At 41.3% G+C, this 19609-nt stretch overlaps 1 protein-coding gene across 5 annotated transcripts in view; it reads left to right on the plus strand.

Moving 5' to 3' along the window:
* AOAH (acyloxyacyl hydrolase) overlaps positions 1-19609 on the plus strand; it is a 61294-nt gene that overhangs the window by 22140 nt on the left and 19545 nt on the right. For all 5 annotated transcript variants that reach the window (XM_015854235.2, XM_015854234.2, XM_015854232.2 and 2 more), the window contains 8 exons: positions 4132-4202; positions 5366-5426; positions 5929-5999; positions 6263-6311; positions 6745-6793; positions 7043-7137; positions 14138-14229; positions 15558-15640. In XM_015854235.2, coding sequence (XP_015709721.1) covers positions 4132-4202; positions 5366-5426; positions 5929-5999; positions 6263-6311; positions 6745-6793; positions 7043-7137; positions 14138-14229; positions 15558-15640 — 571 coding nt within the window. The remainder of the gene's footprint in view (positions 1-4131; positions 4203-5365; positions 5427-5928; positions 6000-6262; positions 6312-6744; positions 6794-7042; positions 7138-14137; positions 14230-15557; positions 15641-19609) is intronic.

Here is a 19609-nt window from a genome sequence, read left to right on the forward strand (position 1 = left end):
GCAATAGCCTAAATGCCAATTTTGCTTATTTTTTCCTTTAAGTCCCTCTTAACTTGAAATGTGGGATTGGAAATTTTCCACCTCTAACCAGTTTTCAGATATAAAGTGGATCTGTACTCACTTGCAGAGAAGGGAAGGGCAGCTTTTATTCTACTGGGTTCACTTATGAGCTCAGCCATGGAGTTTGCTTCCAGTTGTCTTCAGGCACTTAATTCAGAGCAAATGTTTTCTCTGTCTGTCAAGGAATTATTGATTTTGCTTCTTCCTGAACCCTCACTGTGATGCTACTCACAAAAGTGAAAATGGAGGTGCCTAATTAGCCTTTGGGCAATTGCCAAATTGTGAAGTCAGGGAAATAAACAATGCACTGGAGAGATGGGTCTCAGCTCCTACAGAACAACAACCAGCAGGATCTTATTCATTTTCCTCCCTATTCAGTGCTGTCCTCCTGATAGCCTGAGATTTCCTCTCAAATTACATGCAATACCTAATTCTCTTCCCAGGGTGCAAGCCCCACAGGCTAATGCTTGCAGAAAGTCTCTCTGAGCTACAGAGGTCCTCTCTGTTAGACTGAGCTCTGGAGCAGGTGTGGGATGGAGAGGGATTGATGAGCAGCTGCTGCCTTTTTGGATGCAGAGCTCCTCACCCCCCTTGCATGGGCTTCACAAGCTGAAGTGAGGAGTCTGATCCTTTCTTTTTCCTCCCCTTGTTCTGTGTTCCTTGTGTGGCAAGCCATGACTGGACTCCACAGAACATACCATGTCTTTTTGAGATCTCCAGAGTAGGTTGGCATGGTTGGCAACAGCTCTTGGTGCAATGAGGTCTCTTTCCAATGTACCAGTGCTCTACAATGAACTCAAATCTGCTACACAGTGCTCCTGTACCTCCTCATTCTCCATCACTACACCTTTGGCTTCTTCCAGCTCCTAATTGCCTGCTCATAAATGGAAAGGCTAATTAGGAAGTATTCTGGCTAAGAGCAGCAAGACCCTGTTATAGCTGGCTTTCTCCAGTCGATGGATTTCAAAGCTTACATAGCTGTACAGCACGAGGTCAGATCAAATTAAAACAAGTATCACCTCATTGGTTGCACTTCCCCTGCAGCTATATCTAGTGTGTTACTTTAAGAAGAATGTGTTAAAGGAAGAAAATTAATAATAGAAACACTTCTAGGGGCATAATAGGACCTCTTTAAAGTTTTTGACCCATGCTGGAGGGAGACAGCAAATTATCGTTTTACACATAGCCACCATTTTGGGTGCATTTGCCCAGTAACATGTTTGGAGAAAGAACTCCCCAGCCTTCTGAAGAGGTTCTTGCATGTTAACTGTCCCCATCTTTGCTCAGCAGCTGTGCATGACTGTGCATAAAACAGAGGTGATTACAGCTGGTGTTAAGGAGACTGGGAGGTCTGCCTGGCTGCCAGGGGATTGTATTTATCGGGCATTTCTTAGAATCATCATAGGTTTGGGATAAAGAAAAGGTATCTTCTAGATGCGGAGATGTGGTGAAAAATGCTACAACCCAAAATATCTAATAAGCTTCTCCATTCATTAAATGTAGTAAGCCATCTGTGAGCAACTCATTTAAACCAAACACCAACAAACATCAGGGGTTTTTTCTTTGTTTTCATCAAACCAATTAAAATAATTACTGAAATGTCATTATGGAATGCTAACAGGCCATGAATAAAATATTATTGTTATTAGTTATTATGAGCATCTCTAGCACTAACTTTTCTTATGGATGGAGAGACATCTTTGAGTAACAGCAGTGAAAATATTACTTCAGGCAGAAGAGAGTTGTGCCTTTAGTATTTAATGAGGGCACGCTCTGTGTGTGCAATCTTGTAGCTACTACATGTTGCCTATAACTCACATCTCTGCAGCGGGAGAAGTGGAAAGCCACAGAAGGGAGGCAAAAGAGGGTTGCAAGGCAAAGCGAGGCACAAACCAGTCTCCTGCCCACCAACTGCTGCTTCTCAAGGGAAACTAATGTGCTTCTTCCCAAAAACTCACCCTGCAATCACCGCATGGCTCTACTGGGAAGATACCTACAATTCCCACCAGGGCTGAGCAGTGTGCTGGGGCTGCAGGGCTGCCTTCTTTTGAAGCTTGCAGAGCTCCGGTCGACAGTGATTTTCACAACTAGCTGAGAAAAAGGCAGGAAAGGTTTTATTCTACTCGCAGCAAATGATAAAGTTTAAATGAAGCCTGAAAGCAGAATAAAAGAAGGCCTGCTTTATTAACTTATTTCTTGGAAATTTTGTCTTTCTGGCACAGTTTGGGCTCCGGGTGCCTTAACTTCAAAGGCTTTGCATGCTGTGATTTAGGCTGAAGTACGAAGCCAACAGCTTAGATGAAGACAGCACAAATCTTAGCACAATGGAAAGTTTTCAGAGCCTCCAGTGCTTTTGCAGGCAGTGTTGAGATTAGTCCTACATGGAGGAGGTGGAGAAAGTGGGTTTTATTAAAATTCCATCCAGAAAACTGTACAGAGGTTTGCAAAGCTTTTGGTCTCCTCTAAGCCTGCACAACTCCAGCCTTGCCTTATGAGTCTGACAGAACAAAGAGAAATAGCTGGGCTCCCCTGAATTTCTTCCATTGTTTCTTTGATTTCTCTGAGGTGTCCATCAGAGTACATTGTCACTACTCCACTTCCAGTGCTGCAGAGCTTCTACAAGCACAGCAAAACTTTTTTTCATCTTCAGCTTTTGCTTCAGCCGCTGGTGCAAACATTACCTACTGTCTTTACACTGGGGCTTTCTCATACCTTCACTCCTCCTTTCCCTCCGTGCTGAAATCCCAGCTGTGACATTCTGCTGAGGGTGACCTCTGCTCTGACTGCTGCGGAGCTCGTCTCCATTGCTCCTTGTTAACTGCCCAAGCAAATGCGTTCCTTCACAGGAGCTGCAGGGCAGTGCCTGACACACTGTTATAACCCTGCCTTGCTGCCCTTCAGCAACCTCTAGGAGTTCTCCATCACTCAGAGCTCTGCATGCTGTGGTTGCTGCCCCTCGTGGTGATTAATAGCTTTTCCTTGTCCTCTCCCAAGCTGTACACAATCCTTACCTTCTGTTTTATGTTAGACAGGGGCTGTAATCTTGTTAGTGCAAGGACTATCTTACTTTTCTTCTGTGTATGTAAAATGTATAACATGAGGGAGTTGGTCCAAGGACAGAGGTGCTATGGCAATATAAATAATTACCCTCCTTTGCATAAAGTAATGAGTATGTCCATCTGCTCAGCTGTTTCAGATTTCTATGATGAATATGGCCTTAATGAATACAATTAATTAGACTGTGCATCAACTAGCCCTCCATATTTATTGGCCACCTGAATGTTCCTGGTGTTTAAAGACTGCCTGAACTTACTGTGAAACCGCATTCACAGTGTATTTGTGGGGTTGATCTGCAGTGCACCACGGTGTTTTCTAACCCGAGCATTAAGCAAGAAGGGCTCTTTTAGTTTATGAATCTTCCCAGTTACCTGGCACCTCCACTGGATTGGCCTGTGGTTTACTAATGCTGGAAGCGTTCATCCTGCAGCAGCTGGGCTAGCCAGATAAAAAATAGTTATGAGATCCTGGGTAAAAAAATCAAAGGCATTCTATGCACGTACTGGATCTCCCCTATTTCTCCTCTCTTTGGGGTTGCTCTTGACTTTTGGCTTATCCAAAGCTCCCCACCAAGTGTGCAGAAGTCAGCCTTTTAGCCTCCAATGTGCATCGCTTTCACTGGTTCTGTTCTAAGTGCAAGATACTGTCGTGTTTATTCAAGATGAGAATAGGCGATTTTACAAAGAGTGAAAAAAATTACTTTGGTGCATGACAGGAGGCAGTTTGATGAGAGCTTCTTCCTTCCTTTCAATTTTACATCTCTCTGAAAGTAAATGTACTTGGTTTAGAAAATGCTCAGTCATAATCCCCAACTTGACTGCTGTGTCGGGTCTAAATCCTCAAATCCTCTGGCATGTGGCATCCTTAGTGGAGTTGTTGGTGTTTTCAGATGCTATCGGGCAGAAAATACATGGTTTAGCTCTGGACTTGACTCACACAGTATCTCAGGCCACACTGCCTGAGATACTGAGATAACAAATGTATTCAATTTTTTCTTATTTTCTTCCCCTCCAGAAAAGAACCGTGGGGGTCCCAAGCCTATGTGCATTTCCTCTTCTGGCTGACCTGTGTGAGAGGATTAAATAGTATGTATAAAGTTTTCAGTCCTTCACCAGAAACAGAGTGTGGTACATCTGTTTCTTTCAAAGGAGAAAAATAATCCTCACCTTTAACAAATCTCCCTGTGCTTCACTGCTGTTTCTTTCCTTTCTAAAACCACTGCCCAGGCAGTGCTTATGGAAGCTGCATAGAGTTCAGGTGGGTAAGGTTGCTTGGAGGGATGCCTGTGCTTTTGCAGTACTTAAAATATTTGTATACATTCAGCAGGTCCAAGAGGACAAATATGCTCTTCTCTGTCACAGAACAGAGCTCTCTGTTACACAGTGGTATGACACCTCAGGAGGTGCTGCTTTTCTCCTGAGATTTCTGGAGTCCCAGAGACATCTCCATTGTGTTGCTCAGTGCCATAACCCATATTCTGCCAGGCTTAAGGCAAACTGAGGATATGTGAAGAATAGGAATTAAGCAGCGCTTGCAAGTGTAGGGGACTCTCCGGGTATTTAAGAAAGTTGTGTGGATGGTGGGCAGGAAGAACAGCTTAATGTCATTGCTGACTTTGAGTCAGAGCTTTGAAGAAAAGCCAAGGATATTTGATGGGTTATTTCTCCAAAAGCTTGTTTTTGCCCAATAAAATAAGCATATGTTTATGTATCTACAACTTGGTATGGAAACTACAAGTCTCTAGGCTAAACATAATGGAAAAGACATGGTGTAAAGTCTTCTGGGATGCACATGACAATGGGTATATACCATTTGTTTTTAAGAGAGGAAGGTTTCCACCAGCTAAGACTCCATTCTGCAGCTCTTCTGCAGGTAGAACATTTCTGCCACTGTTTCCTATCTGGCAGATTTACCAGACGTGCCACGCTGAGTGTGGCATTCACTTTCAAAGTATTCATTTTCAAAGTGGTACCACTTCTACCACTGATGTGGTGCCCCAGTTTGTGCTAGTGGCTGAGGGTTTGCTATTGCAGCCCCACACTAGTCCCTCAGTCAGAAGATATTGAAGGAGATCAGAATTTGCTCCCATGGGCAGAGTCACTTTGCTGAAATACAAGCAGAGAACCAAAACTGAGCGCAGATCTGCAAACAACATGCCAGCTGTTATCTATTCTGAACACTTTTTCTCTTTCTGAATAGGTCTCTTTCCATATGTTAACACTGCATTTGTTGTTTTTGTTTTTCATAGTGTCCTAAGAAGTAAACTGCCTTTTGAAGATTTTGATGGAGATAAATTTAGCACTTTCCCAGTAAGCAAAACCTTTCCTTTGGTACGATAATCCCTCAATACTGGGAACACCAGTGGGTTTTTCATGCTCTCTGCAAAGCCATATTAATTCATGTGAAAATGGCATAGGAGGGAAGTGAAGAAAGTTTATTTTTTTGTCATAAAATACTTCTTTGCTTCTGGATGAAATCACAGTCATTCATTTATGCCAGCTGGGGAGATGCACATATGAAGCTGTGCTCCCAGCAGAAGCAAATTGCTCTGCTGCTGAGTGGTCTGTTTACTGAATTTAGAAAAGGTAAAGTAACAACATGTTAAAAAAAATAAATAAATTCCCAGCTTATTTCTCCACCAAAGTGTGCAAGGTGTCACTTACTAAAGCTCAGCGTAGGCGCCCTGAAACGCAACCCATTTACTGGGCTTTATTCCTACACTTTGAGTTAGATTCTCATTTTAGATATTTTAAATTAAAAGCGCCAGAGTAACGACGAGTATCCTATTTGTGTGTTCCTCCTGGCTTTTAGACGCTGAGGGGCTATCACTGGCGCGGCAGAGACTGTGATGACAAAAACACCACCGTGTACCCTGGCAGACGGTAAAGCTTTTAATTATTTCAGATAATTTAGTTGCTTATAACAATTGTGGCTTTGTAAAGAACAAGCTCCATATTTGTTTTTAGGCAATCTGTGAGAGGGCACAGCATTTCCCATTGCCTTTGAGTAAGGTGCCCTTCTGTGCAGAAAGAAAATTCTAATTATTTTGCATTCTTCATGGAAAATGGCACAAAGGATCTGATTTCCTCCCCTTCTTTCCCTTATTTTCTGTAACACTGTATACCCCTTTCTAATTCTGTTTTAGTCCTGATAACTGGGATGTGAAAAGCGACTCTAACTGCAATGGTATATGGGTAAGTAAATGAAGTTTTACATCTTAAAATTCCCTCCTGATTGCTTTTTCTCTTTTTTCTCCCCTCCTTTTGAGATAGTTCATAAATGTTGGGGTTTTATTGTTCTGGTTTATTGACCGATTTGGATGACTCCGTTTATCTACTTCCTCTGATATTCAAATAAAATTGCATTTATTAAAAAATAAGGGAACACAGAGGAAGCAGTTATGAGAGTTTGTTTATCAATGCTTATAATTATTTAAATTATAGCTATTATAATTAATTTAAATGTATGTAAACTTATTAGAATAATTTAGTGGGAAGTGTCGTTATTATGATGCAGTACTTCCGACAGGCAAAACATTCAAGACCTAAATTCTAAGCTTCCATTCTGCATTACCATTTTTCAAGCACTGAATAGAGATGTTCATCTGCCCTTTCCCTCCTTCAACAGGGCGTGGATCCAAAAGATGGAATTCCCTACGAGGAGAAGTTCTGCAAAGGTAAGGCTTTAAAGCCAGTACAAGGAGCAATGTCTATTTTGTGTTCATTTCATATAGGGCTTCATATATTCATATAGGGCTTCCCTATCTTCATGAGCAAGGCAGAATGGAGCACATTCTTTTTTCTTTTTTGCAGTCATGCAGATATTACCCTTCAAGCCTTGTTCTCCATGCTCTGCCTTGTTACTCTTTTAGGAGGGCTTTACCTGTTGGGAGCATTTCATGCCATTAACTAAGTGTGTTAATTAGGTGCGGACTCCCAGGGGGTGGTGCTGTTGGGAGACTCGGCTGGCGCCCACTTCCACATCCCACCCGAGTGGATGACCGTCACACAGATGTCCGCGGTGAGAAAATGCACCTGACCTGCCAAAATCACTTCTTGCTTTCTCCCTGCTGTTGAAATATGTGTCCTGGATTGTTTTCCCTCATCTGTGGCATACGTGTAATAGGATGGGGGACTCCAGTGCACAGATATATCTGCAGGCATGCAGGAATCACCAGGGGTTTGCAGTGGACTTGTCCTAAAGGTAACAGTTTCTATAATGAGTGTAGGGCATCGCTAGCACACTGATGTCTGTCTTTAGGCTGTATCCCAGCATTTGCCATTCTTGAACAACAACAAAATTCACAGGAGAAAAGATCATCTAAGCAAACAGTAATTAGAAGCAGGGGATAAATGTGCAGGCATGCTCCTGTCCTTCGTTGCTCTGTGCTCCCACAAGCTGGTGCAGCTCCTCGGCCTGTGTCATGTCCTTTGCACATGGTGAGCAGATCTCCTCCATCCCTGCAGAACTCCCACTGCTCCTCCACTGACCTCTGTGCAACATGGATGATTTCTGGAGAACAATCTTGTTGTTTGTAGAAGTCCCCAAACTTCTGCATTTATGGTGCCTTTATATGTTTGTAGGTCTGAGAGTTCCATGCATTTTCCTTCTTTTGCTCCCAGAGCTGAGCTGATTTAAATGCTGCCAATTAGCTGTTGTTTTTCTTTGTTAAAGGTTTATGAGCAATTATTAGATGAATGACACTGATGACAAAGCTGATGATGAGCATAATAAATTAGCACTAATGGTAATTGAGATTATCTTGTCTAATAAAGATGGTAATAACACTGATGGTGATGATGATTCTGGCAGTAGTACTGGTGGCAGAGCTGTGCAGGCAAGAACAGTTTTAGACTATGTCAGCATTTTATTGTTACTGATATGAGGGTTTAGAAAGTGTTTCTCTGCAAGCTGGATGGCGTGCTGAGGCAGAAGTACCAAGGCCTAGTGCCAGAGTGCAGATGATCTTCTGGTTGCCCCTTGTTATTGTCTAATGGCTATTGAGCAACTTGCATGGTCCTCTCTAGGTAGATTCCAATGAATCTATGTTCTCAGAGCTCAAATCTAGCTGGCTGGTGTGCTCGGAAGAGTAAGAACTGGTTGGAAAGGGAGAAATGGTTCTTCTCCTATAGAGAGAGTCTCTCTGAGTTGCCTCAAGTTGCACCAAGGGAGATTTAGACTGAAGATCAGGAATAATTTATTCATACAGAGAGTGGTCAGGCCCTGAAATGGGCTGCCCAGGGAGGTGTTGAAGTCCCCATCCCTGGAGGTGTTTATGAGGCATGTGGATGTGGTGCTCATGGCTTAGTGGTGGAATTGGTAGAGATGGTTGGACTTGGTGATCTTATGGGTCTTTTCCAACATAAACGATTCCATTATTCTAAGCAGTCAGAGCATAAGCCCTGCACTGGGGGAATAAGGACAAAGGCATATTCTCTCTGGCCTTTCATAATCATTCCATTCACTCACGGTGTAGGAAATAAAAGGAATTAAGTTATTGCTGGAACTGGAGAAGCTAAATACAACTGTATTCAAACATTTATACTGAACAAATGTACAACAGATAAATATTAATGCAGAGATACAGAGTTTAGTGCTATAAACTAACAAGTGTTTAAACACTACCAGTGCTGAGATGTTATTTAATTAGCAGCTAACCCTATCTAAGGCAAGTGTCACCTGTGAACAAAATTACTAGTAAAAAACATTCTGAGCTAATTCTGAATTTGCTGCTGCTTATCCCTCTTTCTTGCTGCCTATCCCTCTTTCTTGCCCTCCGCATCTTACTCTGTCTGCATGAAGAATGTCAATAGCAGCAACTTCTTATCCTACTTTGGGGTCAAGAAAGTGCAATATGTTTCTTGAGAAACAGTGTTACATCCTGTTGGTAAACATCCTTCCTGTGTAGGTCTAATTAACAAACTGGAAAAGGAAACAGTCGTTTTGAGCTTTTAAAAGTTGTGTTTCTTCAAAGAGAGAAGGATAAAAACATTTACAGTTGCATCTACCCAAAAACTCCCAGAGTAGTTTTTTGCAGAGAGATATCTGACTGAGAAATAACCATCTCTTCCTTTCATCCTCCTATCCTCCTCTCTCTTTCTCTCTCTCCCTCTTTCAAATGCAAAAATGGAAGGGTTAAAGCAGTAGGCCATGCTTTCCATTCCTGTAAAAACCAAAAGATAGCAGTGCTCTCTGGGGCTGATCACAGTATGCCTTTCATGGCCAGCAGGCATCCATCCTTTATTTTTGCTCTCTTCCTTGAGGAGAATTTATGAGCACACTGAGGGCTGGTTCTGTGACTAGGGAGGGTGCAGAGGGTCTAAATCCTAATCACACTGAACTACGCTTAATTTGAGACCACTGCAAGAAGAGTCTGATGTCTGGGCTCTGTAAGGAGAGGATAGTGCATTAACTTAGTCTACCTGCTGCTCTCCAGTGCTGCCAAGCTTAAGACATTTCACTCTGATTCTGACAAAATTTCTTTGATAGGACATGTTGGAAAATTACTTGATGAAATAGATTCTTTTGTAGTCAATAGTAGAGGGAGTTCAAAGCTTTCATTTCCATTTCAATGGTGATTTGGCCATCTATATGGAATTCCAAGTAGGGCTTTTCCCCTCAAGAATTTTACTACTTTCCAAGGAAAACGTTGGGTGCCTCTTAAATCAGATTGATTAAATTCAGTGTTTTATTGCCTTACCAATTTTCTGTATTTACGTATCTATTTTATATGTTTTACATATTTGATATATTTCATATTTACTCTTACATATGTTCACACACACAGGCACTTACATATGCAATGGTAAAGTAAAATTTACACTTTAACAGCTCTGTGGGCCCTCTTGTTAATCAGCACCACATCAGCAGCAGCTGTTAATTCCTACTTTCAAGCTAATTATGTGGGGAAATAATTTTAGAGGAGAGATGCTGAGAATTCAGTTAAGAGGCTCTGCAGAGCTGGTTCTTCGTCTGATTGTGCTACTATGCAAAAGAGCAGCAAAGTTGAGTGAGGAAAGAATGAGAATATTCAAGAGAAATTTCTACACTGAAGTGGGCTCAGATTGTCATTTGGGTAACTGGGTGACCAGGTGAGCACCTGGTTGGGGCTAAACAGCCTTGGAATTTAGATCCTTGCTCCATCTTCTCAAAGACTGCTGCTGGGAAGCTGCTGTATGAGAAGATATTATATATTGGGCTTTGTATTTCTCCATCTAATTGAGAAGTCACTGTCACTTTTAGTGTATGTTCCTCCCACAAAATTCATTGCGGAAGGTGTCCATTGAAAGCTTCAGCTCAGATAAGCACATTATTTCTCCAGATTTGAAAATCAACAACAAAGCAACTACACAAGGAAACTTGTAGTTACCTCAGTCTGAGTTTTACACCAGTTTGGTTCTGCCAGGTCCCAAAATATGGCTGAAGTGTAGCAAAAGAGAGAAAAGAATCTTGGAAACACCCCCTGAGGATACCTATCTGCATGTTTCTTGCAGAGGCAGCTGAGCACATGGCTCTGTTCTCAACCTGCTATTGCTCCATTAAATCCCCAAACACCCCAAGCGGAAGAATTACAGGAAGGGAATTATTCAACTGTACGAAGGAGATTATTATTTTGGCTTCCTTCTTGTCAACTGGTCTTAGGACTGCCAGCCGTTTTCTCCTTTCTTCAGCAAGGACTGAGCTGAATGTTCATTCCTCTGACATTAAAATTCTGACACTAAAAATTAAGTGCAATGCAGTAGACATGCTTTTGATGAGGTTTAACAAAGCAGAAGAAATACTGTTGTTTTTGTCTGAGGTGGGTGTTTTTTCATGGAATTTTAATGTTAAAAACACTGGTGTGTCTAGCCATGGATATTGCACTCCTGCTGCTCTGTCCATCTGTTTGTAATTGACTTCCAAATAGCTACTAAATGCAGCATTTTTCTGTTATGTGTCTGGGATAGGAGCTTACTTTTAAATCTCATTTCAGAAAACATTTTATCTGGAGATAAAAGCGCTATATTTATAAAGGAGCTGGAGTTATCCTCTCTAGGAAGATGAATTTAAAAGCTCTTGAATCTCTATTTCATGCTAAATAAAAACGAAAATAAATCCCTCATCTATCTATCTGTAATCCAGTGAATATCTATTTGCCCACAAACGCAGTATCTCTGCATATCTCATTTAAATAACAAGTTGATGCTCATATTTCCTATGAAAATAAAACATAAAAAACAACATTTCTTTACATCTGAGTTCAGGAACATTTATTCCTCTCCCTTCTTTTTTCAGCCCCAGTAGAAATAACAGCAATTTGATCTGTGAAAATCTTATTCAAAACATGTTCTAGCTTCTCTGTAAATCTGGTGAGTTGCAGCCAAGATTCTCCCAGCTAGCATTATAATTACTCAGATGCTGTATTTTGGGGGAAATAAGGTAATAATATTTCTAATTTCACATTTATAGCCCTTGCAACTTTGCATGCTGTACATGATTTATGAAAAGATAGGATGTTCCCTCCTCGGGAGCTCTAAGCTTATTTTCATAATCAGAATAAGAACATTGTCTCAGGTATGTAGTGCTGTCAAGAGGAACTTAACACTGTTAAAATCAGTATTAAAAAAAAAACAAAAAAAACTGATTCTCCTTCAAATCAAGGGATACTTCAGTGCTTTCACAATTTCTGCATCTGCCATTTCTAAATGGCCATACTATCATCAGGTTTCCTGTGCCCTTTTGTGGTCTGATTTTGAAAATGTCTTGCCTTAGCAACACTGAGCACTCTTCCATTTAATCTGACTTTGTCCATCACAGCTTGGTGTGTATCTTTAGCATCAGCCATGGCTTTGCAGTTCAAGAGGAAGAGAAGGGACTGGGGAGGTGGATTTCAATCTAGGACACATCTAAGAGGTGGAAAGGTTCCTTTGAATTGAGACCCATCTAAGGCATTTGAGGCTAAAATACAGCATTTGAAGCTAGGATGGAATAACTTTCTAATTATTCTCAGCTAAAATCTGGCACATAGGCTGAAGCATGCTTTCTCAGCCAGAATAGGCTGGAGAATGGTATTTAAACCGGGCTGTGCTGAGAGGAATTTGAAGCTAAAAGTCAGTATAAATCCAACTCTACTGTGGGCCACATTTGCATCTGAGGCTAAGTGAAAGGCAGTCTGTTAGGCTGTGCTTTCCAAATTACAACTCTGCAAGTTCAAGGTTTAGCATTCATCTGAAATTAACCACTCATCTCCACCTTTCAGTCCTGAAATATCTTCAGAAGTCTGGCTTTAAATACTTTGCTGGAGCAGTGTCAATGCCAAACCTATCTACAGTTTTCAAATGCAGCTATAATTCTGGACTCAAATATTCCTTTCCAGAGCAATTTGCAACTTAATTAGAATCTGGCTAATTCATGTTTAAGCTAAGATTGCAGGGGAAAAACAGTTAAAAATTACTGTGGGCTTTGTCCAATGAAAACATTATTCTGGAGTGATAGTATGAAAAAATGGTAGACGTGGTCACAGAAAAATACATCAACCATTTTGGCTCTAAATGCAGGTGTATGATGTGTCTGGTACAAGACCATATCTATAGCTTGTCCTTTTCGTCTTCTTTCAATATTTCTGTTGTCTTCATGGCCAATCTACAGGAGGTAAATGATACAAACGACCAAGCTGTGCTTAGCCCCTTGTTTGTCTGCTTGTACATAAAGCTATCACATTTTAGGGAGAGAGGTTCAGAAAAATATTTAAGTCTTTAAAATACACACACATACGCGTAGAGATGCATCTGTGCAGCTACAGGAAAGAACACATATATGTACGAGAGAGAAGCCACTGAAAGCTGTTAAGCCAGACCCATTTTCACCTTGGTAACTAATGCAGAGCCACCATAAGTAGGTCGAATATGCTGTTAAATGCTTTAAGCTGACATCTACCATGCATCAAGCTGCGCTGAGCTCAGCTTCAGGATTTCATCCCCTTTACCCCCCCTTTCTTGCTTCTCCTCCCCTTTTCCTCCATTTCCCCCAGCCTCTTACATATAAAGCCCATAATCATATACTCAAGTAAACTCCTATTCAGCTAAATGATAATTTTGTGGGAATAAAGACTTTTTGAGACACTGAGAATAGCTTTCAGTTAATTCTGACCCTGCTGGAGAAGGAATTTCTGCCTGCTTACTGTTGATAGCCATGAAAACCCTACAACTGATTTAAAAGAAAATGAAGCTAATAAATTACATAGATTAAACCAGCCTGTAAGTTCTCTCATTTTATGTTTTGACCTTCTTTTGGTTATTGCCATTTTCATCAACAGTTTTTTCAGTTTGAGCACACTGGATTTATACATTTGTCTTTGTGAGCCCAGCCCAGTCTAGAACACAAGCTGCAAATTTACTACATACTCTCGTCCTTCTGCAATAGCGTAGTTTCTGGAGGCCGTTTTTCTCACCTTTCGCCACTTTTTGCATTGTCACAAATCAAAAGGTAGACAAACAGGGTACTGCTTTTGAATGTGCATCCACACAGAGGCATTTGCAGAGACAGTCATCTAAATAATAAATAAATGAGGGACAAAGACCAGCAAAAGTACAAGACTTTTGCAGGGTGGAGGTTTTTAGGGGCTGGATACTCAAAGCTTGTGCTGCTGGAGTTTGTAAGGGAGCTTGGAGTGAGTCAGCATCATCCTTGCCTTCTCATCCATCTGCCAGAGAGACTGTGAACACAACACCACCATCTCTTCCTTTGTGCAGGTGTACTCACCTTTGGAAAGGCAGCAAACAACTGTTTTCTTGGTTATGTCCATCTGCAACATGTGATACAACTCAGGGAGAGCTTTGGAATCCTCCAGAATCAGAGTGTTGTTAGATGCAACTCAGACATCTCTGTATGCCCCTGGTTCTGCTTCGCCCTTCTCTGCCTCTTGCTATATCCATTATACAAGAGTCAGCTTTTTAAATAATTACCACTATAGCCATCACTGTAATTGCTGATTTTTGGCTGTAAATGTGAAATCAGATTGATTTTAAAATTTCTTTTTCAGAAATCGTTTGCTAATCTCCCAATGGCTTTCACTGATGAGCTTGACTGGCCCCAGTTCTCAGAGATCACTGGGTTCCTAAACTCCACTATTGGGTAAGCTAACAGACAGGGAAGAGAAGGCACAGTGAGCCTTGGAAGCAACAAAAAAGGAGTGCTTGGAAGAAAAGACAAAAAATGCTGGACAGATGGGTTTCTAAAATCAAGGCCATCCTCAAATCTGGCAACATTCGGAGCTTAGCACCGACCCTGGCACTGCCAGCAATAGGCCTTGGATCAGTGTTGAGTTTTCAGTCTGTTTTTTAAATCTCTTCCACATCTGGAAAGAAATAAAAAGAGCTGCTCAGGATTTCAATGCACTTTTAAGAGAAGCAGCTCAAGATCTATGAACGCAACGACTGAGTCTGCAGGAGACCAGCAGGCAACGTGCTTTGGGAAAGGCTTCCATTCTCTCTAGGCCTGCAGAAATAGAATTGCAAACCAATGTGGCCTATCCCCAGCCTTCCCACCCCCTAATCAGTGAGCGTGAACATCACTGATTAGCAGAGGAGTGAATTCTGTAGTCAAGAAGTTTTGTTTGCTTTCCCTCACCCCCCTTCAGCTATGATGAAAGGCAGAGAACTCCTGCATTCCTTGTGCAGCTAACTGTATGGTTAATGGCTGATGTGATCAAGTGTTTCTATGTAGGTAGTTACTTTTATTGCTGATTTCAACACATACTGTTGTTTTATGTTCCTCTGAATTCACCTAAATTGACTGTTCTTGAGCCATGGTATTGCAGTTATCTGAAAACTTCAGTACCTAAGTTCAAATACAAGATCAGCAGCCCCAGTAACAAGCTGTACCTGTGACTCAGAGCATGGCATTCTCATCAGCTTCTCTTTGGGTTGTTATCCTTTTCATTGCATTTTCTTTTTTCTCAACCGTGCAGGAGAAAACTGATCAAAATCAAGGCAGAAGTGGTTTTCAGATCAATCCACCTAAGATTTATGTCACTGGGAAATTAATGCCCTGCCAATATTTTTTCCTTTTATATTTATTTTTTTTCACTGTTCCACAGCAGGCAATTGAAAAGCTAATTAGTGAGCAATCAACAGGATTGTTTTGATAAATTGCATATAACAAACAGGTTCTCAAAGACCTTGTCTGAAAGATCAGTATAAAAACCATCCAGAATGAACATTCCAAACTTAACGTCTATTTACAGTTTCTCAGAGAATATTGGGTCTTCCATTTTAGGCCACGTTCTTCAAAATGATGGAATTTTATGACCACAAAAAAGGGAAATGGTAGAATGAACCTGTATTTTCAGCTGGTGAACAGAGTGGTTCAGGGTCAAGAACATACGTCTTTTTATAACATTGGATGGGTTTTCATCTATATCATATGAGTCTAGCAGCTTACATGCTCCTAATTTATTTCAGAGGCTGGACAGACTCTCTGTATCTACGTTTACGAAGGAGAAATCGCTGCAACCACAGAGACCTACAGAACATTTCCCAAAATGGTACGTTAAGTTTTTTCACCTTCAAAAAGAAATCCTATTAGTCTGATGCTTGACGTGACTTTAATAAGAGTCTTTTGGAAACTAAAGAGAGAACCCTTCCTAATTGCCTACATGCTCTGTGGAAAAACAAAGACTGGCACTTATTTAACTCAGTACTTACCCTTGGTCACTTCTATCTTCACTTTTATGAAGGACTTCCTCTGATAATTTTACTTTCTGTGTCCAGTTGAGTTACACTCATTTGACAGTTTTGTCGTTGTTGTTTTAACTCGTGGGCTATCAGTAAAGCTTCCAGTGTTAGAGGTGTGTCTTCTACCCAGTTGTCTATTTCCATCAGAAGTTTAAGGAATATACAGTTTCAAAGCATCCTTTAAGGATGCAAATAAAAACTGCTTGTCTGTATATCAAGTGGCCATTCTTATACTACGAACAGTAGTATAACTGCATGGTACTGTAACTCCTAGACTGTTCTTACCTAAAGTAGCAGTTAAATTCCGTAGGCTGCAATATTTTTTTCATTTATCCCTGCTGGAACTATGTTTTGAGTAAATCATCATTCTGTGAGCACTGTTATATGGCATAATTTGTTGTTATTTTGCTTCTAAGGACCTAAAGAAGTCAAGGTGCCCTCCTGGTTTAGTTGCTTGTAAACAGTGTCTCAAGGGAGAAGTGTTGGTTGGTAGGGATCTTCTTCTACAGCTTAGGTAGAGAAAGAAAGCATATGGACACTGGAAGCAAGGTCAGGCAATGTGACAGACTTAACGCAATTGTATAAACCTTTCCTTTCAGTTTATTTGCAATTTACAAATGAACGTTGTGCTACACAGCATAAGGTAGACATGTTTTTCCATCTTTGAGATAATTTTTCATATAATAAATTTTCCCAGTAAGTCTATGACACATTACTCTAATTTTCTATCCTGGACATTCTGAATCAGCTTTAATGGAATTGTACTTACATTTTTTTCTTATTTTAATGACAGAAAGACAAAAAAAGTTCCCTAATTTTCTCCACTGTTTCATAGGATACATTTTTTATTTTTTTATGTTTTTCAAAGAACATTGCAAGAGCTTACAGTTAATAGAAGTTCCTTCTGTGTTTTCAAGAGTACAATGAAAGCAGAATGAATTTCTAGGATACAGAAGAATTATTTGTAAGTCGCGAACGAATTAGAAGAACTATATTTTCAAACCTCAACATAAAATTAAAATAAAAAATAAATAATGAGAAGAAGAAATCCTCAAGCCTTGTTTTTCAATGAAACATAGGCATTAAGACTTACAGAATCATAGGATTGTAAAGGACTAAGGATCATAGAACGACCTGGGTTGAAAACGACCACAATCATCTAGTTGCAACCCCCCTGCCATGGGGGTCTGGTCTGGTCCCCAGACCAGGCTGCCCAGAGCCACATCCAGTCTGGCCTTAAATGGCTCTAGAAATGGGTCATCCACATCCTCCTTGGACGGCCTGTTCCAGTGCTTTGCCACCCTCTGTGTGAAAAACTTCCTCCTAATATATAAACTAAAACTCCCCTGTCTCAATTGAAGATCATTCCCCTTTGTCCTATCACTATCCACCCTCATAAACAGCCATTCCCCTTCCTGTTTATATGCTCCCTTCAAGTATTTGAAGGCCACAATGAGTTCTCCACAGACCCTTTTCCTTTTCAGTCTAAACAGTCCCAGTTCCCTCAGCCTTTCCTCATGGGAGAGGTGCTCCGGCCCTCTTATCATCTTAATGGCCCTTCTCTAGGCCTGCTCTAAGAGCTCCATGTCCTTCCTGTACTGAGGGCCCCAGGTCTGGATGCAGTGCTCCAGATGGGGCCGCACAAGGGCTGAGCGGAGGGGGGCAATCACTTACCTCTCCCTGCTGGCCACCCCTTTTTTAATGCAGCCCAGAACACAGTTGGCTTTTCAGGCTGCAAGCACACACTGCTGGCTCACATCCAGCTGGTCGTCCACCAGGACTCAAGGAAATCTTCCCCCAGTATAAATACCTCAGATCGACCCAACCCAAGTGCAGCACCCTGCATTTGACCTTATTGAACCTCATTTTTCATGGGTTTTCCTGGGCCATGTCAAAGGCTTTGCAGAAGTCCAGGTAGACATCCATCACACTTCCCTGTCCACTGAAGCCATCACTGCATCATAGAAAGCCACCAGATTGGTAAGGCAAGATCTGTGCCCCAGTGGCGCAGTGGTTAAGGACGCCGCCTTGCAACACTGGTGCCCGGAGTTCGAATCCCCCCTGTGGCGCAAGTGGTAGAAGTGCCGCTCTGCAACACAGAGGCTCAAATCCCGGGGGCTGGACTCGATGATCTCTAAGGTCCCTTCCAACCCGCACGAGACTATGATACTATGATACTATGACAGGACTACAGAGATGCTGTTGGCTATTGCAGGGGAAGGTATATGCAGACAAAACTCAATTAGAGATGAGGCTGGCTTCACAGTAGTGTGAGGGGCAACAAAAAGGACTTTTAAAAATATGTTAACAGCAAAAGAAGGACCAAAGATGATAACATTTTTCTGTTACTTGATGAATACGGTCACCTCGCTAATAGGGATGCAGGCAAAGCAGATGTGCATAATGCCTTCTTTATCTTTAAGACTGATAGTGGGATCTGGGATTATGACTGCGGTAATGATAAACTTGCAGTCAACCCTGAAATTACGTTAGATTTGCTGCTGCATCCGGATGGGGCCTGATAGGATTCATCCCAGGGTACTCAAAGAGCTGACTGATGTCATTGTGAGACCTCTCTCAATTATTTTTCAGTAATCTTGGGAATCTGGAAAAGTCTCAATTGAATGGAAGCTGATAAACATCCCAATTTTCAAAAGGGACAAGAAAAGGAGATCCTGATAATTACAGGCCTGTCAGTTTCACTTCAATGCCTGCTAGAATAATAGCAGTTATTATTCTGGGAGTTACTGAAAAGAAATGACATCATTGGTCACAGCCAACATGGGTTCATGATGGGAAAGTCCTGTTTAATGACTTGAATCTCCTTTTATGACAAGGTTACCCATCTAGTTGACCAAGGGAAGCCAGTAGATGTAACGTTTTTGGATTTCAGTTAAGCTTTTGAAAATGCTTCTCACAGTATCTTTCCAGACAAAGTGTCCAGCGTAAGAGTAGACTAAACATAATAACAGAATCACAGAATCACAGAATTGTAGGGGTTGGAAGGGACCTCTAGAGATCATCGAGTCCAATCCCCCTGCCAAAGCAGGCTCCCTACACCACGTCACACAGGTAGGCGTCCAGGCGGGTCTTGAATATCTCCAGAGAAGGAGACTCCACCACCTCCCTGGGCAGCCTGTTCCAGTGCTCCGTCACCCTCACAATGCAGTGGGTGAACAATCTGCTGAAAGATCAGGCTATGAAGGGTCATAGTGAAGTAACATCAGGCTGGTGACCAGGCTCTAGTGAGATTTCCCAGGGCTCTATTTTAGAGCCAGTTCTTTTCAGTGTTTTAATCTGGATGCAGCAGTTGAGTGCATATTAATTAAGTTTACAGATGATACTGAATTGGGAGGAGCTGTTGACTCCTTCAAGGGAACAGCGTGTTAAAATACCTCAGCAAAGATTAAAAGGGATTACTGTTCTGGCTTTGAATCCTTTATTAAGGTATAAACACCACAAAGAGGGGAAGAATGGTTTAAACTGAAGGACACTTCTGGTACAAGAGCATGGTTTTTCATTAATTATACCTTTGTTTGTAGTGGGAATCTTAAAAAAAGGTCAATACTTAAGAGCAAAAACCTAAAATCATCTTCAAAACAGAATAGGGGTGAAAAGAAACTATGAGTTGTTTCAAAATGGAGTTTGATTAAATTTGTCAAAGTGCTTTCTTGAAGGGACATGGCAATCTCCCTTTGAAATTAAGGTTTATTATGTTAGCTATTGTGCGCTGGGCTAAATGATGTTCCCAGCAGTATGCTTAAAAGATACTTGATTAT

The sequence above is a fragment of the Coturnix japonica genome, chromosome 2 (genome assembly GCF_001577835.2).
Source record: "Coturnix japonica isolate 7356 chromosome 2, Coturnix japonica 2.1, whole genome shotgun sequence".
Taxonomy (NCBI): domain Eukaryota; kingdom Metazoa; phylum Chordata; class Aves; order Galliformes; family Phasianidae; genus Coturnix; species Coturnix japonica.